This window comes from Rhipicephalus sanguineus, chromosome 1, assembly GCF_013339695.2.
Source record: "Rhipicephalus sanguineus isolate Rsan-2018 chromosome 1, BIME_Rsan_1.4, whole genome shotgun sequence".
NCBI lineage: Eukaryota > Metazoa > Arthropoda > Arachnida > Ixodida > Ixodidae > Rhipicephalus > Rhipicephalus sanguineus.
The window spans coordinates 186,290,381-186,308,419 of NC_051176.1; the positions used below are offsets into that span (position 1 = coordinate 186,290,381).

The following is an 18,039-nucleotide window of genomic DNA, read 5'->3' on the forward strand; positions in this document are numbered from 1 at the left end:
GCTTCCCGAGGATCCCAACTGTGATTTGGGCCTCCGTCGTTTCACGAATCGCTCCGCGCGGACCGAAGCGGGAACGCGGGAACGGCTGACGTATGGTGACGTAGTACGCAATCCGCAGGCTCGAATCGCGATTTCATCCGTCGTGTGAATACAGCTTAAAACGCTTCAATTTCGCCACACTCCTCATAATTTGTAACTAAGGCTCGATAGCATTGTTGTCATAAACTGACGGTGCCAAATCAACGTTGTAACCGTGGGGGACGCCATATTGAGCTTGTTATGCAATAATTTCTACCACACTTTGAGTGAACAGAATTTGCATATAGCGGTATTTTGCGGATTAACGCCATGACCCCCCCGTTAACGTTACTGACAGCATATATGCATATGTACTGGCATGACGGCTTGCACTCGACACTCGAGACACGTGCCTCGAATGCGAACATCAATATTGAACACTCATTCTAAAAAGAAATATTTTACCCCCTGTTGCCGTTACTGACAAGATACATGTGTATTCACTAGCATGGCGGCTTGCACTTGGTACTTCGCATGTAAACACCCATTTGCAAAAAACATTTTATCATATCGTCTGAAATTCACAGCGAAGGTATACAGCACAAGGATTAAAATGCTCGGCAGTGGTACGTGACGCCAGTTCCGCGGCAAATTCTGACAGGAAAATGGTGAGGGAGATACAGCCGAAAGGCCTTTTTGCATAATGAGGAAAAGGAAATAAGTAAATTCCGCCGCATTGTTATACGTAACAATAACACAGGATGTTGCTGTTCACCGAATTACCATGAGTGAAAGAGGTTTCCGAATGGCAAATGTTAACTATAACTACAAGCGAAGGCCTCTCTCACGGACATAATACACGAATACGAAGTTTCGCTGCCATATGCAGCGCGCGAAAATACAGAATTCGTGTTTAGATGGTTATACGTATAGCGGCACCGACTCGCGTAAATAGTTTATACAGCATTCGTCGCTCATCACCGGAAAGAATCCAGAAATGAGGCGCGAAGAGAGATGAACCCCATGCGGACGCGTATTGTCTCTTTTAGCACTTCTCAGTGTTTTCGAAGCATGATCTTGCAAACACCGACTAGTCCACCTTGAAGCTGCAGCCAAACAAATAGCAGTCCACGTAGCCTACCGGCAAAGCATACACAGAGCGTAACTACACCCTCCGTAGTAGCATCCGCGGCTATGGTGAGTGCCAAGCAAAGGGCGCGGGCTCCATTCCCGTCGCCTTTCGATGGGAGCGAAATACAAAAACAACCGTATACTTAGACATAAATGAGCGTTAAATAACCACAGGTGGGTAGAGATGAACAATTACCGGAACTTTTGAAGCAGTGAAAAAAAAAAACGAAAAGAACAGGTTCTTTTCCGGAAATTTTTGAAGAAACGGAAAAATATTTTAATCTTTCTTACTATATGGAAGTAAAACCAACAGTATACAAAGCCACGTGCACTTTTTCAATAGTTTTGGCACGATGTTGGCACTGGACAAAAAATGACGTTCTCTTTCATTCCCTCAAGCATTCTTGGTAGGTCGAATTTCTCGTCTACATACTACGAAAGTTGCACTCTATTATTCATTTAGTGAGGGGAGCATACTGTAATGTCTGCACACTTTTATAATTTAGTTAGTTTTAGTTAGGTGGGTTACCACATGGCCAATTACAAATGGCAAAAACCATGGGTCAAACGTGTGGGCGTATTCGGACGTAAAAAACAGCGAGAAAGGAGCTGTCGCAATATCACTAGAGTGGCTTCGACTTGGTACATAACGTCGAAGGAAGATCGCAAGCTTAGAGAGGGACACACAAGGCAAGGAAGACAACACAGGCGTTTGTGTTGTCTCCCTTGCCTTATGTGTCCCTGTCTTTAAGTTTGCGCTGTTACATCGACGTCGCAACTAGGTTTGTCTTCTGTTATACGCTTGAGGCCAATAAGCGAGAACGAAATATTTTTGCGAAACTGTTTTTATATGTTCTGTGAGAAAAACTTGGTCGATATAAATTATAAAATGAAGACAAAACTTTATTTGCTGGACACCTCCTCCAAGAACGTGATGTCCCTCATTCCGATTCTCGTTCGCTTATACATAGGCCATCTTAACGCAAGTTTTCAAACCCGTCTAAGTTGAGCCTTTTCTTTATCAAAAACTCAATGTAACCAGAATGTAGCTATTTTTTAATGAGAATCAGTTAACAGCAGATCCATGTCGATGCTATAAAAAATCCAAGACATACTGACGAGTCACTGCAGTAAGCTTCAGGCTCAAAGGAAATTCATTAATTCCCAATTTCTGCTGGCTTAGTTCTCCAAGTATAATAGAGGAATTTTTGCTATTTTTGAAGCGTAATTTACTGAGACTGCTTAACATGAACCTTTAATTATTTTTAGGAGTTACGAATATCCGCCTGACAAAATGTAGTGAGTTAGTCGGTCTGAAGGAAGTTGCACCAAGATCTTAATCTAGAAGAGTTAAGTTGTGCAGGCAGACAGTCCATTACCTTGGAAGACGAAAGCATAAATGCTTGCATCGAAACTGAGAGTAAAAGAAAAGAATGAACCTATGAGCAGGGTTTCTTTCTTAAGCTGTTCCCCTGCCGAGAAAAGCTAGCGACTGAATTTTTCTTAAGCTACTGCGATAGGATGGGGCGCGCTTCTGTGCATCATATTGACGATGAGATTGATCTCCAAAAGGAGGTAGCGCTGGCTTTGACATCTAGTGACTCAGGCAATTCAAAAATTCGGTGCACCTATTCGAAAACGCTGCAGTTAATTGCCGAGGTCTGCGTACTGACTCAGGATTACAGTGTTTCGTGGGACTGGCGAACACTGTCAAGCACTGGCAGGGCGGAATAATGCTTGTCACAGTCCAGCAGTGCGCGTGGCAATGCTCGTGATATGCCATGAAGCGGTAATGCCAACTGTATTGCAGGTGCCAACTTCAGAAATTTGTCTCTCCTAACGCTAACATTGAAACGAGGTAAAAAGACGGAAATGAAATGTCAATAAACAACTATATATTACGCACTTTAGTTCATATTTTAATGGGAACAACTCCAAGCGCAAATAACGACTGCAAGTGAGCCAGAACCTGAATTCTCGCATGTCTGTAGTGTTGTTGTTTTTTTTTTTTTTCAAAAAATACTAGCCCTGTTTCGACTCCGAAGTGTTTTTGCCATGGAGTACGCGTCAGTAACAAATTTCAGTATTTTTCTCCCTAAAAATGTAATTCTGGCAAAGCTTTGTGAAAATGGGAGACACATAAAAATATTTCCGTACCGCATTTCTATTAAACTATATTGAATACTAAGTTCCGGTCACCAAACGCTCTACAAGAGAACTTATGTTTCGCTCCGCCGAAAAACAAATGTTATATTAACTTTTTTCTGTAGCCATGTTTCAGTCAGATCAGGGAACATCTGAAGTGCAACCCGTGACGAAAACAAAATTTTGAGAATGAGAAAATGCTTTGCGCAATACAGTAATAGTTACAAATTCATTCAATAAAATCTGGCCCAAAACACCTGGGACACATGACATATGACATGACGGGAAAAACTAAGCGGTTCTCATCGTGTGCATCAAGAGTGACCGTTAGCCAATGTGTGAGAAGGGCACCACGTGGAAAACATAGAGCACCCGCGGTCGTGCCACGCAGCGTCTCGTGTATGAACATGTTCAGGCAGGCAAGCCCGGACGCTCAGTATTATAGTTTCGTCATCTTAACTTTACCAGAAGTTGACCGACGAATTGAGTCGGCGTGTGTATATATGGCTCGACAGTGACGGTCATTATAAAGCCGAGAAATCCCCTACAGACGATTGTACTCTTTTGTATATCTTTTTATTCGCACTACACGGCGCGTTTCGCCCCCGAACCAAAGGAAAAGTGAAAAGGTGTACTCCTTAGAGGGCTAAAACCGAGCATTTCAGCGTTTTGAAACCGAAGCCTTGTGCGCAATGCGTTCGTATACGTTACGATGCCGCGCTTCTCTTCATCGCGCGCATCGAGCGAGTTCTCAGTGGCGCCGTTGATGTATTCACCATTCCCCGGGGGAAGGCGAGGGAAGAAAATATTTGACATCAATTGTGAACGAATACAAAGAAAGTGGGAAAGGCTGCAGGGCGTGCACGGAACGACCTACAGAACGAGCGCGTTCTCTCAGCACGATTTTTAGAATGTGAATTAGAGTATGAAAATAATACAAAAATAATCGAATATTTCTTAGTAATCGCTCAGTTACTTATATTGGGCAGTAATTGGTCAGTTTAATGAGTGATACAATTGAATAAAGTAATTGAAAATTCAAGCTATTACTTATTTTTCTTTCCGTAACCTGTGCAAGTATGATCAGAACCTTGTCAACTTTAACGTGAACGTTTACAACAAACGGCAACGTGGACAACTGGGCGGGTCATTTAAAGGGACACTAAAGAGCAAAACGACTTTTCTCATATAAGTAGACTACTCTTTCACGATACCAAAAACACCACGCTTGCTGCGAGAAGACGATTAGTAAGCGAGAAAACGTGCAAAAACAAAATATGGGTGGCCACGCCACCTTGAAGCTTCCGCACCATTCCCCGTGACGTCACATGTTTTGACGGCGCTTACTAGGGAGTACGTAGTTCCTAATCGGTAAAAATGGAGTACATTGTCCTCTGAGGAGGCCATAGACTTAACATACCAAGTTTGGGGTAATTTTGTTAAGCCAATGGCGCCAAAATACGATAAATACACTTTGAAATCCGTGACGTCACGCGGGAAAATTTTGGCGCGAAATTTAAAAATGAAACTTTGAGCTTGATTTTCTCCTCTATTAATAAACATATGATGCCGAAATTAACGACATTAGAGTTCTCAGAGCACAATTTATCGATCTAGGCCGATTCTCTTCAGTGTGCCTTTATCCTTGACCTTGTAAACAGCGCAAACGGGAGAAAGCAAGGAAAGAAGTACACACGTACCGCAGCCGCTGACTGGCTACTGGTGTTATTGTTAGAAAAAAAGAGCAAATAAATGAAAAATCTCGACCTGCTTAAATCCACCCAACCGTGGTCGGGTGGATTTAAGCTCATTTAAATTCATTTCGCAGTCTAAACAAGAAAACGTAAGGGGATCGATATGCTATTATGCGACATATTTCTGATGTGGTATGCTTGAAGTTCCTTCTGACTGCCATGCAATAGATATCATAGTTCAGTAAAGGTAACAGCAAAACCACACGCGCCAGTTGGTTATCATTAGAGACCGGATTTTAAGCAAATGCCTATTTTGTTACTTGCGCTCCTATCGTCAGCTTTGATATATGAGCATTATTACAGGTTAAGAAGGCTTTTCGAGTGTTCTTATAGTGCCTATAAATGCCTATATTGGCGTTTGTGCCTAAATGCCTATGAATGCCTATTTTCAAAATCGGCCCCCATATGAACACTATTGTCACGGGGTCGTGACGTCGACGAAGGCAGCAGTTGGCGTGTCCAAGATGAAACTCTTTATTTGGCCGAACTTGTGGCCGGGAAACGGAAAATCAAACTACAGCAACATACACTGTACATTGATAGCGGCGAACAGAGCGTCGGCCGTCAATAAACTGCTCATCGCTGGGACGCGCCGTCTTTTATACATCGTGCATCGAACTTTCCAGCCTTATAACTGGTGGTCGCGCAAGCTTTGGAGTAATCTTGACTATTCGCGTCATGTGCGCAATCTTAACAAAATGATCTACTACAATCTGGAATGTTCCCAGACATTCTGACACGGCTTGCGCAAGGCAGTATAGTAACACGTGTAAGGGGGCGGTAACATAAAACATAGAAAGAAATGAGCGCGTGTGGCACTATTTAGCCTCAAGTTTCGTTTTCAGGTGCATTTTCAGACCGTTATTCATGCTACCGGGCAACATTGACTCTTCGGAACTCTATGGGGCTCAACCTAGTCCTCTAGTTCGACCAACTCCCGGAAAGAAACCGCTAGCAGCAGTGAAGTTGGATAAGACGGCCAGCATACGCCACCGCGCAGACATGGCGCCAGCGGTTGGCGAATGCGAAACCGCGGGGAGCCGCCAGGGGAAAGGGGAGTGAAGAGCACAGTATGCAAGAAAATGTGATGTGCACGCGGCTTTTGTATTGTCTGTAATTTACTTTTTAAGGTATTCACCGCCAGGAGAGAAATTGGCTCTGCCAGATTCGACCTGGCCAATAGGAGGCATCCCTCCCTTCTGGTCTTTCAGTCCCCGGTCTGGCTATCTGCTCTTGCTCTGCCCTTCTCAGCCATGCCGAAAAGAAAGAAACCCAGGAGTGTGTTAATTCGACAGCGTACACTTGACTCACCACGCTACCCAATAAACGGAGAGACCGTTCTCTGCGAGCCGTGTGGGAAAAAGGACAATTGCACGGCTATGTTAAACTGTTGGCGACTTTGTGCCATCATGAACAATAACATTTTTTTTCCTGTCCTAGATACAGGTCTCGCACGTCTTCATTTGAAATTATTTGCATTTATGTAAAAATTTATTGTGCCTATATTACGATTATAGAGGCCTAAAACATTGTTCTGCCTGCCTATTTTCGGCGCCTAAAACGCGCCTTAATGCCTGAAAGTCCGGCCTCTACTGATCATGACTAACCAAATGGCCTACACGCCCACAATTTTCTATGTTTGCTAACACAGTCTGCTCAAGTGTAAGCATCATCAAACTGGTTGTTTACCTTCAATGCAGTAACCTTGCTAGAAACATGACACTAATATTATCTGGCGCTTTACGTCCCAAAACCCCGTTATGATTATCAGGGACACCGTAGTGGAAGGCTCCGGGAATTTCGACCATCTGGCGTTCTTTAACGCGCACTGACATCGTAAAGTACACGGGTCTCTACCATTTCGCGTCCACCGAAATGCGACCGCCACGGCAGGGATCGAACCCGCGACCTTCGAGTCAGCAGCCGAGCGCCGTAACCACTTATCCACCGTGGCGGACGAAACTTGACACGCGAAGAAGGCACGAACAAACTGAACGTTGCGCTGAATAACAGATTTATTCATACGTGCTACGAGCAGTTAAATACGACTAGCGTATTGAAATGCTCATCATGTATAAATAGCCCTGTTGTTAGTCGAGCAACCTGTCATTTTTCATCGTACCTGTGCCTGGTTTCTGGCGTTGTTATTGCATTGTGAACATTCTAGCAGCGCCGCTCAAAAGAAAATAACTCGACCTATAGACATTTATGGTTCAGTGCTACTGCTCGTTCTCTATGTTTCACTTTACGCCTTATGTGCCACACACAAAGCACCTTATCGCAAGACTAACTGGGCCATGTTTGCCACCATACATGTGTGTGTTTTGTCGCCGTGTACTGCTGGGCCTATTCAACGAAGTCAATGACATGGACCGACACTGAAGACAGTGAACGTTTATGCTGACACTCAGACGGTGATAACTATAGGAGGCCGCTTTTAGGTACGTGATACACTGACTGATGCCAGCAAATAAGGAATCCAAAGCGAGTAACAGCTCTTATTAATGACTGTCGAATTATTACCGAAACGAAAAGCCGAACCTCTGCGTAAAGTAGTGCCGGTGAATATTAACAAATAACCGAGCAAAATCATTGTCAACAATCTGTGCAATGCCCAAAGAGGCAGTTTAACTCGCGCAACTTGAGTGCTGTCAAGTCGCATGGCTTAGGCCAGGGGTCTCAATCTCACGCAATTTAGTCCCGCAAGGGCAGGGACAGGTAAGACTGTATAGTTTGTACAGATTGTCAGCAAACGTTACCATTTGAAAGAAAACCTTTCCCGTATCTCATATACGCGTCATTTCTGAAGGAGATTTGGCGCCAGGATTACAACATGTCGATACCTATCGCCAAAATGACTAAAATTGGACGTCGATTCTGAAATATAGTTTTTACGTTTCACGGTTATGTTTCAACACATGGTGACCACATGGGGTGGTGCCTCACGAAAACAATGCTTTAGACCAGTCATGTCTGTGTAGCTCACGAACATACTTATTAAGTAAATAAAAAAAAGTGGTATGAAAAGTGGTCATGCGCGCGCCGCGTGTTTGAGACCCCTGGCTTAGGCGTTTCCGAAGTAGAAATGCCCGTTTCTAGATACGTGAGTTCTGCCAAACAACCGTTTCTCCGGCGCGACGAACAGTACGCATATATGGAACCCGAGCAAAGTGGTCCTCGGCAGTTACGCTGGCCACGCTCGACCGTGCCCACAGAGGACTGGGCTCCTTACAAGAAATTTTCTTCCGGATTCCCGACAACACAAGGCGAAGCCATTCTGCGAACTTCCGCCACGTGGATGTGCGACATTATTGGTTCGGGCTCACCCATTTCCGCTCTCTGATAGCATGTCGCGGTTGCCGAAGGCCAGCATCGACAGAATGCCAACGACGAGGCTCACTGCGCGCAGAACGTCGGCGGTTTGTGTAGGCGTGTGTGATAAAACTTACGGTGAAATTACAGGACTATCGAAAGAACAAAAGCCCATTGAACTAAGACGAGTCCGAACAACACAACTGAAAACACCGGACAAATGGGAGACGAACAAGGATCCGTATTCCGTGTACTTTGTCTCGTGTTTTCATTTCATACTCGCCCTAGTTATTCCTAGTAAGTCCTAATCACCCCAGTCATCTCAAAGTCCTAATCATCCTATAGTCATCTATATATAGGATGACTAGGACGTGCCCAACAAGAATGTTCCTGTGATGCTTGATCCGATGAAATAATATTTTTTTGGCTGAATATGTTTCATGAAACGACTTGTCATTTTCTACTTAAGCACCTAGGAGATTTTTAGAAGGAAATCATAAAGGGCAGTTTGCGTGGGATAAGCCTGGCACAAATCTCTATGCAAAACATGCAAAACGCACATCATGGAAATCCCCAATATAACGACTGTTCCATTACTTGAACGTTCAAAACGCGGTATTCGTAAAAGAATACAGGCTGTATTCCTTTACTGCGATGCATTCCCTGACGAAGGCCGGACCCTGGCGAAGCGTTGAGACAAGCTTTTCGCGCGCTCTTCCGCTATTTTGAACGCTCACATAGCATTGGCGATGTGATTTTTTTCCCCACATTGTAATATACACAACTGCCTTTCGGTATAACATATATCGGAATGCTTGTTATGAAACTTGAACATGCAAACACTTTAGTAATCTCACGCTTCCTCTCTTCAAGTTGGGTATATATATTCCGTCGTATGATTTCATAGTATATTTTATTTACATACTGCTCCTTTCACCATCAGCTGAACCACACCATCTTAACTCTGCGGGCAGCTTTACAAAATATATTACATGTCTAAAGAGCGGCTGAAGTTTCAGCAAATTTCACTTGTCAAAGTAAAGAGGGGACATCCTACTAATATAACGGAAACAAAAACGGAATGGGGCTGCCCTTGTTAGACACAAACATTTTTGAAGGCAAAATACAGCCGAGGAATGCATAGGGGCTGTTATACGTAGTTTTCAGTTGAAGTTTTCATCAGGCGAGTGGAACTGAATGAAAGGGAACGAAAAAAAATCTTGCCGCCGGTGGGAACCAAACCCGACGACAAGCGATGTTTTTGTCCTTCACTGGGGGTACGTGCCCCCATTCGGTGTTCATATGCACGCAAACAGATCGCTATAGATTAATTGCTCGAAGTCAGCGCAAACAAATATATGTTCGCTTTATACTGAAGCTTGGTTTATCGTTATGCGTGAGAAAAATGCAGACGTGCGTGGAAGGCTTCAGATACGCGGAAGTTATCTTCGCTGCGCTTCCGTAGTCGTCTTATCCTCGGCTAAATACTGCGACGTCTAACGACCTCACAGAGCTGCTTAACAAGACCATGGAAGACACGCTGTCGATGTATACGTAGACGTTGAGCACAAGACGTGGAATCAAGCGCTGTCATATGTAACGTTTGCGTACAACACAGCATTGCAAGAGACTACAAGAATAAGCCCATTTAGTCTAGTACATGGGCGACCACCTACAACAACGCTTGATGCCATGCTGCCGCATGTAAACGACAATGACGTGAATCCCGACGTAGCTGATGATTTGTATCGTGCCGAAGGGGCTCGCCAACTCACCCGTGTGCGGCTAAAGAGGCAGCAAGAAATAGACACCCAACACCTTCGACGATAACAAGAGTAGTACACTCCTGGTGCCGTTGTGTGGTTTCGAACGCCGATTCGCCGGCGCGGACTGAGCGAGAAGCTCTTACTAGGGTTACCTTGACCCATACATGGTCTTAAGTAGTCTCGGTGAAGTGAACTATGAGATCGTTCCTGAAGGAGCGATGCAGCGGCGTCGTGCGAGAGGTGAGGTAGTTCACATCATGCGACTGAAACCTTTCTACGAGCGGTATAGATAAGCGATATACTCTTGTGCCGGATTTCTGTTCTGGATTTGGTGTGCGCGCACGCAAACACTTATGTTGTATTCATTTTTCTACTGCAATCCTTTTTGCACTGTCCTTTTTCCAGTGTGCGCTTTATCAGTTCGTATCGAGGCGATAGTGTTTTTTCACAGGGGGCCAGAGCCATGTGCGTGTCGCTGAGCGGCTTGTCGCGCGATAAGGGCTATCGCTTTTCTTTGTCTTTTCCATACGCACTCAGGGTAGCTGTCTTAAATAATTATGTGCACTGCACGTCTTATCGAATTCCGCGATAGACGGTAGGTGGGCGGTAACTGGTTTCATGCCACTCTTAAAAACGAGCTGCGGGCAGTGAACGGGAATCACTCTGTCGACGGTCGCTCGCCGTAACAGGCACGCTTGCGGCGAAACTGGCGAAACCATAGAGCCGGCTTTTTTTTTAAAGCGAAAGTGTTTTATGCCGGGGGTCCACCAAGACTTCACTGACGTATTTCCGTCACGGAAATACGTCAGTAAAATACAGATGGCAAAGAAAAAAATTTGTTGATGTGGATGACGTGGGAGTCGAATTGACGTCCTCTCGGTCCGCGACGATATAGAGCCGGGCGCTTTACCCACTGCGTTACCGATGCTTATGCATGAGCCTTCACAAACGCGCCGTATATCTTTCACAGCTTCTTCCTTTCACAGTAACCTTCGCTGGCGTGGGGAGGTGTCACCGTCTTGGAAAGGTGAAGTGAAGTACTGCATCATGATACTAGCGAGAGCCGACAGGACGCACTTCGGTGGTCTCAGCGCAGCGGGCGCTGGCTACCCGGATTTCCACTCCATTTCATTTCAATACAGTTTGAGTGAGTGCTTTGTTGCAGCGAGAGACGCGAGCGGACAGCGGAACGCCTTCGCGCAGTCACGGCTCAAGCTACGAGCTCTGCCTCTCGCATTCCTGAAGCGCTGTTGGGTAGCATGAGCAGAAGTGTAGGTTACCCAATTGCTGGAGAGCGCACACCTTGCCGTTTGTCTGTTCAAGTGATGATGCTTTCGATGAGCGCATATCAAGTGCTAGTGATTATGAGCTTGTTGATGCCATCTTTGCGCGGAATTCATACGCTGTGTCCGCAGGTTTATGTTAACTACTTCAGCTACCACAAAGGTTTAAACGTGATCATTGACGTTAGTCGTCTGGATGGAGATGTGCCACTAGAATCAACGTAGGTGCGTCCACATCAAACGGTGCTATACCCGCCAAACGCTAATGGACATTTTGCAAGCTCTCATTTATCACAATGAATATTGAACTACTTCTGTGAAGATACGTTTGTTTTTCGTGTTATACCGATTCCTATAACGGAGGGATCAACCATGTTTCTTTTTCTTTGTGGGGGCTCTCAATAAAGTATCTTTCCTTTGTTCCTGCGTCGTCCGTCTACTTCACGTAGTACGTGCTGTACGTGGCAATACAATGAGCGGAGTTCATCGTACTCTCGAGTCACCGCTGCGCTCGCTCTCATGCGATCAGATTCTTCGCACGATACAGTAAACCTCGCGGCACATTACACCAGACGTCATCGAGATGCCTCTGCACGCTGTCTACAAAACTGCATTTGTTTTTCTAATCTTATAGTTATTGCAAGTGCTCTTCAATCCTTCTGATGAAAAATCCGTAAACAGAGCACCCACGCCCTGTTTACGGATTTTTTCATCGCAAGCTTCCATCTTCCACTTCCTGCCGTTTTTTGGACTTCAATCCTTCTGCAACACTCTGAACGCAGGTGAATACAATGATCCCGTACATTCCTCCAGTTAACGCATCACATGAGCGACCGGTGATGACCGTCCTCCATGCGATGTGCTTCACGGTAAATCTTTCTTGTTCCCCTTGACTAGAGTGTACTAGAACCAAGGGGAGTGCTCGGAACAAGCTTCGAAAAGAAGCCAAAACAGGGTGAAGCCGCTTGTGGCCCTGCGATTGGTATATCCTGCAATATGTGGTCCTTTAGGAGCGGCGCGCGGCTTCACCGATGTGGTGCAGAGGTAGAATGCCTGGTTGCCACTGAGAAGACCCGGGTTCGAGCTGCTACTATAAAAGGTGTTTTTTTTTTAAATAACTTGTTCCGTTTATATTTGTTTTCTTTTTTTCGTTTCATGATAATCGCGACGATTGCTACGCACTGCCACAAAAAGTAACGCGAAATGTGAAGGAAGTTAAAAGAAATTTTACTGTGAATGTAAATATGGTAGCGCCACCGCACGGGATTCAACAAAAACATAAATGGAAGTACGGTCTCCGAGATTTATTTGTGAATACGAGATTCGGACGCATACCTATTCTTAGACGAAATCTGAGAAGTCTTGCTTAAGGCGTCATCGCGCCGAGGACGCTTGTGCGCAAATTGCATTGTTCTTCGAAAAGGACATAAAACAGGGCCCCATGTACAAGAAATGCGTGCGTGCGCGTGTGCGCACTAGCCTCATTGCCGCGACGACTTGTTAAGCAAGACTTCTAGGATTTCGCCTAAGAAAACGAGTGCGTCCGAGTCTCGTAATCGCAAAAATTTCGGGGCCCATACTTTTCTTTTTGTTGAATCCCGTACGGTGGCGCTACAAATATTTGCATTCACTCGCAAATTTGTTTTATTTCCTTGACATTTCGCGTCACTTTTTGTGGAAGTGCGTAGCAACTGAAGCGTATTTTAAGAAATGAAAAAAGAAACCCAGTACAACTCTAACAAGTTACACCAAACAAAAACAAAGCACCATCTATAACAGCAAATCCAACCCGGGTCTTATCAGTGGGAAGCAGGTATTCTACCTGTGCATCACTTTGGTGGAACCGCGCGCAGCTCTTAAATGACCACACCTTGCAGGCTACCGATTGCAGCGCCACATGTGGCTCTACACTCTTTTCGATGCATTGGTGGTGCGGCCGTCAAGGTCTATCCAAATAGGTCGCGAAGCTTCGGGCGAAAAGCGGTTCAGATCCTATTGTCAGCGACATCAGCATGGGGAGTTATGGGAGTAGCGATTGAAGCGCGACTAGGTGTGGTGGGAACAAACACTAATAACAAAAAACCTAATTTCATTCAACAAAAAAATAATATTTATATTTTATGACCGAGATTTATTTCAGAATAACATTTATTTAGATCCAGTGTACAAAGAATTCATGAAAATGTATATGCATTATCAAAAATCTTCTCATTAGCGCCCTCTAAAGAATGACACATGCCATTGCTCTGCGACGCAGTCCTTGTAGTGTTCGGAAAGGCGCGCGTAAAGTTCGTCCTGCGGCGACACACCCCCTCAGGTGTGCTGGTGTTTCGCACTTGCATGCGTGCTGTGAATTATTGTGGTGAGAATTTGATTTTTGTGTGCGCGAAGTTGCGATGTGCGTTTCATCATTGGTGAACGTGTTGGCTACGGTGTTCAACGGACAACGGCACGAGGCGACTAACCTTTCACGCCGAACGCTTTCCTCGGTACTAGCGGAAACGATGTGGTGTTCCAAGGATGCAATAGCAACACGCGTACGCCTGGCGAGCCCTCTCTTCTAGATAAGACACCGGGGCAACGGTTCGGAGTAGTGTGCTTGCTGGATTTTCATGGATCAGTATTCCTGCTGCCCGGTTTCCTTCGTGAACATGCGGTGCCTACTATATTTCCGGTTATCGGTGAGCAGATCGCTAAGTTATCTGTCGCGCTACGATCGCTACAATTCGCATGTCTTGATACGTTACACGTAAGGTTAATTTATCGGAACAAAAGGCAAAACATAGTGCACGTAGTGTACGCACCTTTTGTACTTATGACATTTGTTGCTCATTGTGTAGGTGTGTTAAATTGCTTTATTGTGACCATTGAATAAAACTGAAATATCATTATTTTGGCGTGACCAGCGTCATTTCTTCTGGTTAGAACTGAAGCACGCATGCAATGCGCTCTTTAAGTCCCCTGCGCATGTGCGAAGCAAATAAGCAACGCTGCAAATATGAGATGTACGCTGCTGCCTACGTTATTCACGCTGTGGAAGATCACACGAACGCAGAATAAAAGCTCAGAGAATAAAGTTTCCTGGTAAAACCAAGGCGAATTCCACGACGGTACACTTAAACACGGCTGTTTATTCACGGGTCGATACTAGTTTAGCTAGCGTTGGCTTCAAGCGCATTCGCCAAGGGCTTGCCGGCTCGCTGTTGCGCGAGTCCTTAGTGACCAGGGGCCTAGGAAAAATATTTTGAGGTCAAATTTCGCGCTAGTGCCAACAAAATGACGTCACTTTTTTACCGGATATTGCGTCACATCCGCTTTATTTTTTGTTCCGCCGGAAGTGTTCCCTCCTCACACAGATGGCGCCAAGCCCCATGAGCAGCTGATGAGCAGCCATTTTCTGAACGTATGGGCCTCTATGGAAGCTTCGCTACCATTTACATTTACCTTGCGGCCGTTCCGAGCACTCCCCCTGACAGTGGTCGCTGCGGGAACAGGACGACGGCTGGCCATTCCTTCCGAAGATGGCTTTTTTTCGTTCTTCTTATGTATACATCGCGTCACGTCTATAGTTTGAATCTGATGCTCGAGGTGTTTTTTCTCTCTGATTTGAAAGAAGAGGTGCGCATGTATCATATCTACCCGTTCGAGCCCTGCAACGAGGGTTAAGTTCTTTACAAATTTACAGTATAATCGTAAAGGCTAAGGAAACAAAATTGCGCAATTGGCAACGTTGGTAGCGCACGCGACCTCTCTTTTGATCTACGATGAACCTAGGGAGAAAGCGTGACAGAGGCTGCCGAGATGACGAAAAAATGGTCACGGGATGCTCTGCCCTCGCATCCCCGGCGAACGTAGCGCGCTTTTTTCCGCGTCGGGCCCCCGCTGCACGCTGGCCCAGCAGAGCAGCGGTGTCTTTTATCACGCGGCCGTTCACGATCCCTGTAACGGGCGGCCATAGGAAGCACTTCCTTCCAGGAAGGGCGCCACTGCAAAGCATGCAAACAAAGGCAATCATCTCTAAAGGAGCAAACAAGAATTAGGCAAGTCTTGCCTTCCCCCAAAAATAGGCACCCTTCGCTGCGGTCCCAAGTTTATGAAACTGCTGCGCCGGCCGTGCATTTTTTCCTGCTTTGCCCGCACGCGTAGTCGTCGGCGCCGAGACGGATCGGATTATGCGCGGCCTCTTCCTTGCGCCCGACAAAACTGAGAGCGTCACTTTGGCCGCGTGTGATTACGGCCCGGCACCACATTACTCCTTTCTCGGGTCCTACGTCGAATTAGGCGCCTGTTCGTAGGGCTACGCTCCATTTCCTCCCGCGCGGCCAGAGATTAGGGCGCGAAGGAAAGTGCGTTTGAATAAACCTTCTCTGTACCATTCAAAATATATAACGCGAGACATTTCCTCTTTCGTCGAAAACCAGCCGGTTAGAAGAGGACCGCGGCTGCTGGAGCCACCGAAAGATGCTGGAACCGATAGCGTTCAGTCAGCGGGCGGCACGTGCTGGAATGGTCCACGCAACTGCCGCATTCACAATCTCCAATCGGCATTGTGCATAAATAAGAGCAGAGGCAAGTCGAAGGAGCACGTACCACCTTCGTGAGTGCGAATCCCTGCCAACGAGATCGAAAGGCCACACGATAATGATGTGCTGGCTAGAAGGTTCCCTGTCGTACACACTTGTCCTGGATGTGAGGAGGTATATACGAAGGAACACAGTTGTCCTGGATGTGAGGAGGTATATAAAAGGAACACAGTAAACCTTGGTTGTCTGTTACCGGAGATACATAAAATGTTTTGCGACGTGGCCGACAGAACGTGGCGCATACAGAAGTGTGAAGCTTCGCGTAGAGACATCGAGGAAATTGTCCAATGCAGAACCGCATCTTTCATCGCAGACTGAAGCGTTTTTTCTTGTATAATCAATTGTTTGAATGCCCAAGAACGAGTTGGTAGCCGCTGTTGTGCACTTCAATTGTTTATGAGACATCAGTGCATTTGCTAATGTACGACACATTAATGCGGATAAGTGAGATGATAAGTCTGCTTGTAGAAGGTTTTCTCAGAGCGCAAGCCCTCAGCCGTGTACACCAGGGACGCAGCCAGGAATTTTTTTTTATTTCGGGAGGTGTCCCTCAACCCATTTTTGCGTGCGTGTGTGTGTTTGTATGTGGCGTATATGCATACAAACTGGTAAAGTTTCTTTCGTGCGGGGGGAGTGCGGGAGGTTGAACTCCTCGCTATGCCTATGCCGTACACACACCGTCGGTGTTGCATCCTTACATGCATGTGCAAAGGGACCACTGGCTCTTGCGACAGCGTAAGGGAGGAAGCGGCCTACAGCCAAGGCTGCAGGCAGGGCGCTCACTTACGCTGTCGCGAAACGATGAGGTCACGCAGGCAAAGTGCAGAAAGCGGACAAAACAGCGTCGTCACATCATAGTGGCGCTATAAGGCGCAGGCCAGCTGAGCGCTCTCCGAGCAGAGTGCAGAACGGAACTCTTCCAGGAAACCTCGAATGAAAGGGAAGTCGCGCACGGAGGTCTGCGTTCGACTGTAAACAAAGCAAGTCGAACTTCGAGTTGCGCACGCGGTTCAGTAGGCGCATACGCGCGTTCGAAAGAATGCTACGCCTTGAGGAAACGACGACGACGTCCCGCGCTTACCATTCCAATTTCAGCCGCCGGACCGGTGATGTCTGCGATGCCGACGCCGAATTCGTACTCCTCTCGGTCCAGACCTCCGATGATTTGGATGAGGAAGAGAAGACAGAGGACGACGTAGTTCCACATGATGGTGTCTGATCCCCACGGCGTGCTCCGGCGGAGGCAGCGGCGCGGCTGACAGCAGCGAGGCTCGCGATCCAGGTTACACGACGAATTTAAAAGTGAGCCGCCCTCCCGCGCCCGCCGGACGACGTCTTCGTTCCCGTACGGCGGGTTTCGCGGAGAGGGCAATTTTTATGGAACGCTACGGGTGACGCCACCGGCTGTGGCGTCCCCTGGCGGCTACCACGCAAACAGCCGCAGCGCGCGCAATCCTTTCCGCGCCCGGGTAGCTTTGAGCTCGGCCGCCGATTCAAGAGCGCAGGCTGCTTTGCGGCCAGCCTTGGGCTTCGATATCAGTGTCCGCGGGAGCAAATGGACCACGGAACGGCCGCCTGTCTCCCTGATAAGAGAATGGGCCTTGGAAACACTTGGACCTCGCGTTCATTGACTCCTGTCATATTCATTTATTTTGTTTTTCTCTTGTGATGCGCGACATATAGTAGTTTCATACGGGAGACATCCACCTCTAATTGGCTGATTTCTTGATTAAAAGACGTATATCTCTCGTGCCGATAGTTAAGCGCCGACATCGCGTTTTAAACATGGCTGTAACGTGTGATTCTTTGGCATGCAGCGTGGCTAAACACCATATTGCAATACATTACGCATAAGCTTCATCTATTGCCCTTAACAGCATTGCGCGTTGCCACTTGGGCAGAATGTCCTGTCCTGTGTGTTGTTGTTGTTGTTGTTGTTGTTGTTGTTGTTGTTGTTGTTGTTGGCCGACAGTGGGCACTGTCGGCCATGAACCGGGTGGTGAAGAAAGATGGTGCAGAAGAGGGGAATCGGCAAATTTGAAATTTC

The 18,039-nt window shown here is 46.5% G+C and overlaps 1 protein-coding gene across 1 annotated transcript in view; it reads right to left on the minus strand.

Moving 5' to 3' along the window:
* The window catches only part of LOC119403712 (uncharacterized), a 119,596-nt gene extending 102,211 nt beyond the window's left edge, over positions 1 to 17,385 (minus strand). Inside the window, exon 1 of the mRNA XM_037670596.2 lies at positions 17,074 to 17,385. Within this exon, the coding sequence (XP_037526524.1) occupies positions 17,074 to 17,199 (126 nt within the window). The 5' untranslated portion in view covers positions 17,200 to 17,385. The remainder of the gene's footprint in view (positions 1 to 17,073) is intronic.
* Between the last annotated feature and the right edge of the window lie 654 nt (positions 17,386 to 18,039).